Source organism: Pediculus humanus, genomic scaffold, assembly GCF_000006295.1.
Source record: "Pediculus humanus corporis 1103172107743 genomic scaffold, whole genome shotgun sequence".
Lineage (NCBI taxonomy): Eukaryota > Metazoa > Arthropoda > Insecta > Psocodea > Pediculidae > Pediculus > Pediculus humanus.
This window is the reverse complement of record NW_002987344.1, coordinates 474410-482146: the sequence shown is the minus strand read 5'-3', so window position 1 is coordinate 482146 and position 7737 is coordinate 474410. Positions and strand designations below refer to the sequence as shown.

General features: G+C 26.8%; 3 protein-coding genes across 3 annotated transcripts in view; 1 reads left to right on the top strand and 2 right to left on the bottom strand.

Moving 5' to 3' along the window:
• The window catches only part of Phum_PHUM335520 (cytoplasmic polyadenylation element binding protein, putative), a gene marked incomplete at both ends in the record, with an annotated part of 5767 nt that extends 2712 nt beyond the window's left edge, over positions 1-3055 (bottom strand). The window contains one exon of the mRNA XM_002427650.1: positions 2069-3055. Coding sequence (XP_002427695.1) covers positions 2069-3055 — 987 coding nt within the window. The remainder of the gene's footprint in view (positions 1-2068) is intronic.
• A 479-nt stretch (positions 3056-3534) lies between these two features.
• On the top strand, positions 3535-4699 carry Phum_PHUM335510 (Phosphoglycerate mutase, putative; the record flags this gene model as incomplete). The annotated part of the gene is made up of 4 exons (XM_002427649.1): positions 3535-3634; positions 3876-4108; positions 4183-4447; positions 4533-4699. 4 exons carry the CDS (start codon positions 3535-3537, stop codon positions 4697-4699), a joined length of 765 nt encoding a protein of 254 aa, XP_002427694.1.
• A 1623-nt stretch (positions 4700-6322) lies between these two features.
• Phum_PHUM335500 (BCL2/adenovirus E1B 19 kDa protein-interacting protein, putative) overlaps positions 6323-7737 on the bottom strand; it is a gene marked incomplete at both ends in the record, with an annotated part of 5671 nt that continues 4256 nt past the window's right edge. The window contains 2 exons of the mRNA XM_002427648.1: positions 6323-6374; positions 6476-6619. Of these exons, the coding sequence (XP_002427693.1) occupies positions 6323-6374; positions 6476-6619 (196 nt within the window). The remainder of the gene's footprint in view (positions 6375-6475; positions 6620-7737) is intronic.

Genomic DNA, 7737 nt, shown 5'->3' with positions numbered 1-7737 from the left:
AAAAAAGAAGAAAAAAAAAAAATCATTCAAAGAATGCGTGGAAAATGAAAAGTCAAGTATTTGTGCGAATGAGTTACAAAACGACGTTTAAATTTTTTTTTCCTTTTATATTTCATCATCGTACCCCCACCCCCCTCCCCACCATACCTATTTTTTTCTCCCGTAATTATTGTTCGTATATTTTCATCACCATCCCCTTGTTTTCACGAACGGAAACGTAAAAGAAACCTTTTTTTTTTTTTAAAGAGAAAACTAAAAACAGGTTTAATTTTTAACTAAAATAACGGTGAAAGCTGTGCGAAAGACAAACAACAAACAAACAAACGAAAACAACAACAACAAACATCTCGATGAAAAAATCAATGAGAGAGGATGATGATGATTATTTCCTAATATTAAGTTGTTTAGGAAAATTTCAAATCGGTGGTAAATCAGGTTTTCTCTCTCTCTCTCTCTCTAACGTGCCAATATTCCGAGACCATCATCATCATCATCATCATTATCATTATCGATACCGTGAGAGATACCAATCGGAAAAAACCATTACTTATGGTGAAATCATTTACACACAACAAAACCTTGATAAAATACCTAAGTATGCAAGGGAAAAAACCCCAAAAACCTTTAAATTGGAGAGAGAGATAGATAGATAGATAGAGAGAGAGAGAGAGAGAGAGAGAGAGAGAGAGAGACAGAGACAGAGAAAGAGAGAGAGAGAGAAAGCATAAAAAGGTTTCAAGTGAACGGCTTGTAAACACAAAATCTCGACAATTTCGACCTTATTAAAAATTTTCTTTTTAACATTTTCTTTCACCCTTTTCCTCCTCCTTCCTCCTCCTTCCCCCCACGAAAAAAAAGCAACCTCGAGAATTTTTTAAAAATTTAAAATAAAAAAAATGAACGTAATCGATCGATTTATGGGAAAATAATGAGGTCAAGGAAAATTTTTCGAGATATGAAAAAATTTAGATCGATTTATAAAAAAAAAAAAAAAATTACCCAAAAGGTAAAATGATGAGTTTTTTTGTTTTTTTTTTTTTTTTTTTTATACTAATCACGATTTATCCTATCCTATCAATTGGAAAAATAATTTTCATCTTGACCTAAAGTAAAAACAAATACAAAACAAACCCTAATCTTCCAAATACTAATAATAATAATAATAATTAAATAAATTTTCTTCCCTCTTATACCTCCTTCAACATTAATAATTACTATTAAAAATCTTAAGAAAATAAAAAAAAAAATTTCTTCTCACCTGATATGATGAAAACATCTTTTAATAACAAATAAATTTTTCTTATTATATCTTCATGTAAATATGTCCACTTTTTGTCATTTATATTAATAAATTTAAAATACTCAACAACAACAACAACAACAACAACCAAAAAGAAAAAAAAACGTGTAAAAAAATTCGCACAAACGCATCTGATAACTCAAATGATTACTCGTATACCATCGAGTCGCATGTTATGACGTCACTAAAATGCAGCATCTAATCGATAACACCTGGTTTAAGTTACAACAAAAAAAATTTTTTTTTTTTTTTACAAAGAGAAATTTAACGAAATTTTTTTTTTTAAACTCGTTTTTAATTATGATTTTAATTAAATTATTATCGATTCGTTTTTCTTAAATATGTTATGTATTCAAGAGAATTCATAACTTTCAAATTCATTTATTTATTTATTTTTTTAAAATAAATATTTCATTAAATTTTTCTTTTTTTTCTTCATAAAATCAATAAAATGAATTTTTCAATAAATTCCGTAATAAATATTTTTAAAAAATGTCTTCCTCTCATTCCAATATAATAATTAAAACAAAGGGATTGGTTTTAAATAATAATAATAATAATAATAATAATACCAAAACACCAAATAATATTATGTATAAATTGATAAAAGAATGTAGACGAAAAGCGATAAGACGACTGCAAAGTGCTCCAAAACCTTACACACACATTTTGTTTAAATATGTAATAAAATAATTAAATGAAAGTTTAATGAAAGTTTGTGAGAGAATGTGAATGAAAATGATGTAATAATAGTTAAAAAATTATTACCTGATAAAGCAAATTATCCCTATTTTCATCCATACCGGTTATTTCAAATGTTGGATGCTGTGAAAACATTGTTTTTCCAGGATATGAAGTACTTCGTCGAAATTTAATTGGCGATATTTGAACCATTTGATGTTGTTGATTAAACGTAGGACTTGGTTTTCTATTACTTAAATTTCCATAATTATTTTGCAATGCTGGATTTAAATTAGGAACTGATCTTCCTCTATTCCAAGGAGTGAGACCTGATACATTTGCTTGATTTTGTGGAGATGGTACCCAACCTGGGTTTTGCTGCGGACTCGGCCAAGGAGCTCCATAGCCTTTATTGGTGAGAAATAAATTTGGAGGAGAATGATTTTGAATTGGGCGACCTACATTTGTTGAAAAATTATGCTGTCCCGTGATTGGCCTCCTTTGTTGGCTAGATTGTCCTTGATTTTGTGATAATCCAGTCATTTGGTTTCCTAATTGGTTATATAAATTGCTAGACTGATAATTTTGAAAAGCAAGGGTGCCATTTACTGTCACACCGTGAGCAGCTAAATTTTGAAGCATTCCATCCTCCATTGTGCCCGAGGGCCACACACCAGACTGAGACACATTTGTGGGACTTACTATGTTTATATTACTTTCAGTTGCATTATATCCTTGTAAAATTTGTAAAGTTTGCGCTGAGTTATTTGGATCATTGTGTTTTCCATTTAAACTTATACTACTACTACTATTAGGTTTACCAGATCCGTGATCTTCTTCTTTATTTTTTGTGGAATTATCCTCGTTTATTTCTGGACTTGGTGATACGGTCTGCTGGGTCTTAGCAGCAGGTTTTTCTATTAGGAGATCATCTTGCATTGCAGAGTGCTGTGAAGAAACAGTGTCAGTCACAGTAGGTGTGGTACAAAATATTGAATTTTTGGTATTTGGTTGAAATTCTACAGCAGAAATAGGTCCCACACTATTGCTAACACTAAATTTAAAATCATCCATCAGGTTTTCGTCGACGTGTAAAAATTTTAGGCTAGTTTTTTTTAATTCGTTTAAAAAAATTATCGTCACTACACGTCTTTCATTGGTTTTCTGCTACTTCAATAATTTCTGGGTTCGATTTGTCCAACATAAAGCAGCTAAATTTCCCTTTAATTTGATACTTAAATATTTTCAAATTAATTTTATTATTTTATCTACTCTACACACGTTAAATAATAATTAAAATGATGATTTTTAAAATAAAAATAATAATTCAATGAAACTTGAACAATAATTTTCACAATAAAGAAAAAATAAAAAAAATTTTAACAAAACCGATTTTCAAATGTGAGAGGGAAATTTTTTAACGAAAACCGATAAGTTTTCGAACAGTTTTTCTAATGACAAAAAGGTCATACCGGTCAAACGTATACTGCTTAATATTTAAGTTTTAAATAATATTACGAGTTATCTAATTTAAATATTTTTTAATTTTTAAAATGGGTAAATATGATATTTATATGGTTCGTCACGGTGAAAGTGAATGGAATGATAAAAATTTATTTTGCGGATGGTATGACGCAGTTTTAAGCGAGAAAGGTACATTTTTTTTTTTTTTTTATAAACTTTTACTTAAAACCAAAACTACTTGGAAAAAAAGTAAAATAAAATTTCGCATCAAGTTTTTTTTTTAACGTATTAATAAAAAATTTTTTTAAAAATAAATAATTACTTGTTTTTAAAATCTAACTTTATGAATAACATAGTAAAATATTGCACGACCTTTTATAAATTTTTATAGTTATAAAGTTTCTAAAACCTTTCTTTTAAAATTTCTCAGGGTATGAAGAAGCAGTAAACGCTGGAAAATATCTTAAAGAAGCAAATGTAAAATTTGATTGTGCTCATACTTCAGTTTTGACCAGAGCCAAGAAAACATTAGAAGCTATATTAGTTGTAACTGAACAGCTTGATATTCCAGTTTATGAAACATGGAGGTTAAATGAAAGACATTATGGAGCATTAACTGGTTTAAATAAATCGGAAACTGCTATAAAATACGGAGAGACTCAGGTTTCTATTGAACTTATTATTATTCACTACCTTGACTGAACATTATACAAAACATATTGTTAATTAAAATACAGGTACAAATATGGAGAAGGAGTTTTGATGTACCTCCTCCAGCGATGGGTGAAGATCATCTTTATTACAATGAAATAGTAAATGATCCGAGATATGCAAAAGGTCCCAGTAGAGAAGAATTTCCATTAGGAGAATCATTAAAGAAAACAATGGAGAGAACAATGCCTTATTGGAACAAAACAATATTGCCTCAAATAAAAGAGGGTAAAAGAATTTTGATTGTCGCTCATGGAAATAGCTTAAGAGGAATAATAAAAGGTTTAATGAGTAAGTGCAAAAAAAAAAAAATGGATGAATTTTTATGTAATCACATTCGTTCCACATTAATAATTATTAACATGATATGTTACAGAATTATCGGATGAAGAAATAATGTTGTTAAATTTGCCTACTGGAGTTCCTTTCATGTATACATTAAATGAAAATTTAGAACCCATTGCACCAATGAAATTTTTAGGCGATGAAGAAACTGTGAAAAAAGCAATCGAAGCTGTCGTTAATCAGGGAAAAGCCAAATAGTTTATTTTTTCCTCACAATTAAAAATATTTATCAAAACAAATATATATATATATATATATCTTAGCTATGTGTAACAAATATCGAATCAATATATATGATAATCATTTTTAAATAATTATAAATTTTCAGGTCAATCAAACACATTGACACTTACATAACCTTCTAATTAAATTTATCCTTTTTTTTTTTTATTCGCATTGATAAAATAATAATAATAATAATAATTTGATTATTTAATTAAATAAGAAAAAAATATCCCGAATATTATTAATTTATATCAACTTTATTTATATTTATATATAAATATATAAAATATATTGAATCGAATATTATTATTATTATTAATACACACAAATAAGTATAAAACCCGACCTAAACTACTTATTAACAATTTATTATAAAATCATTTTAATAATATTAATAAAAAAAATTTTTGTGACTTTAATTATTAATAATAATAATAATAATTATTAAACAATTTATTTATTTATTTGTTACATAAAATAAAAATAATAATAATAATAATAATAATAATATTAACGAATAATATAAATAAAAATATTATTATTATGAGTTTTAAATAATAATTTTTTTTTTTTTATTAAATGAATTCAAACGAAACGAACAAAATTAATTAATTAATCATATTTAAAAAAAAAATTTATTATTATTATTATTGATAATATTTATTAAACTTAATATATTAATAATAAATTATTATTAACTATGTCCCGTAATAATAATAATAATAATAATAATAAATGGAATGAATGAATTACAACACATTACGATGACTAGTGTGAATATTTTGATAGTGAGAAGAAAAAAATTATTATTATTATTATAGTAATTTAATTATTATAGTAATTAATTATCAAAAATAGTTTTTATTTATTTACTTTTTAAGTATTGTACGTTAATTTATTATTTATTTTAATAATATTAATTTAAAAATATATATATATATTTGTTTTGTTCCTCGACAACATTATTCAAATCACATAAAAATCTCAAATACTCCATCATTAATGTTAAACCTTAATTAATAATAATAATAATAATAATAATTTCTTTTAGTTTTTTCAACTGTGCGACATAAAAAATTTTATATAACAAACAAAATATCCTTTCCATTAATCTAAAAATATCGACGTGATGAATGAATGAAGAAAGAACAAAAAAAAACTCAACAAAAAAATTTCCTTTTTAAGTAATTAATTCAAAATTAATGAAATGTTAACCGCCGCCATTTTATTTAACAACGATAAGAAATCATTATTATTAACCAAACTAACGCTACGAATGGTAAAAAAAATTCTTACCCCCCCTTCCCTTTCCTTTCCTCCCCAAAATATAGAAAATTATCAATCAATCAATCAATCAATCAATCAATCATTATTGAGCTTGATATAAGTTTAGAGAGAGAAAGAGAAAAAAGAATAATAATAATAATAATAGTAATAGTAATAATAATAGTAATAAAATCAGTCATCAATCTCCTCAAATTCGACCTTCAGTCAGTCTTCTTTCTTCATAAAACCTTTTTTTTTTTTTTTCAAAAAGAGAAAAAAAAAAAACAAACAAACAAACAAACGAACAAACAAACAAACGGCATCCAGTCATCATTCTAAATTTATTTTTGGAATAATCAAACCTCTTCTGCTCAACCACAATCTGTAAAAAAAAAAATTTTTTTGTTAAAATAAAATATCAATACTTGGTCATTTTTTTTAAAATTTTAAACAAACAAACAAACGAACAAACAAACAACTCACCCGACTCCGGTACCGAGAAGAAGAGATATAAAATTCGTTATGAATAAAGTGTAAAGAACTTCTTTTGAAAACAAACTATTACGTCCGACTTTTGCATTACGAATACTGTATGTTTTCCTTTTCGGATGTTTAAATTTCCAATCCCTGCGTGTATACAAAAAACAAACGGAAATGTATAAGTAACCGGAAATGGATCGCAACCGGAAATAATTTCACCTTATTTATTTTTGTTTTAAATCGTTATAAGGGCGAATAAATATTCTATTGTTTTTTTTTTTTTTTTTTTTTTTATAACAATAAACAAATAATAAACAATTATTAGTCATCATTGATTAGCGGAAACTTAAAAACGGAAAAATTCATATTGATTCTCTTTTACAAATATAATAATAATAATAATAATAATAATAATAATAATAATAATAATTTAAACGCGAAGCCGCCAAGAAATCAACTTGGCTTACATTCAATACAAAAAAAACAAAAAATTCGCATTTTTTTTTCTACAAGGAAACAAATAGTCATCGTGAAAGAATATCAAGCGGAAGTAGCGCTGTTGAAATGAGTTTAATGTAAAAATTTACAAAATGCTTTGACAAGAAACAAGGATGTTAGTCTGTGAGGCAAACAAACACTTGAAGGAAAACTTCTATTAGAAAGCATCAAATTAAACATTCCCAACTCACAAGAAGTATCCAATTAAAACCTGAAGCAAAAGGTATGCCATCAACACAAAAAGCAAAAGGTATACCAACAACATGATAAGCAAAAGGTACCCCATCAACATGATAAGCAAAAGGTATGCCATCAACTAGAGAAGCAAAAGGTATCCCATCAACATGATAAGCAAAAGGTATGCCAACAACGTGAGAAGCAAAAGGTACCCCATCAACATGATAAGCAAAAGGTATGCCAACAACCTTGATAAGTAACAGTCAGACTGTTATAACAATAAAGAATCCGCACAACAATCCACAACCAACAGACACACACACACACACACACACACACACACCTTTCTGAAACTCTGTCAAAGTTTTAGAATTTTCTAGAAAAGATCATAGAATTTTAATTCATTCACCCAAAGTACCTTACGTAAGAATAATGCATTAATAATAATAATAATAATAAAATAAAATTAAGTGGGACGGCCCACCTACATTCTTAGAAACATTTTTATAAATAGCAGCACCACCACCACCACCACCAACACCGCAACCACCGCCATCTTGATTCGTTTATTCGTTTTTGAGAAAATCAAA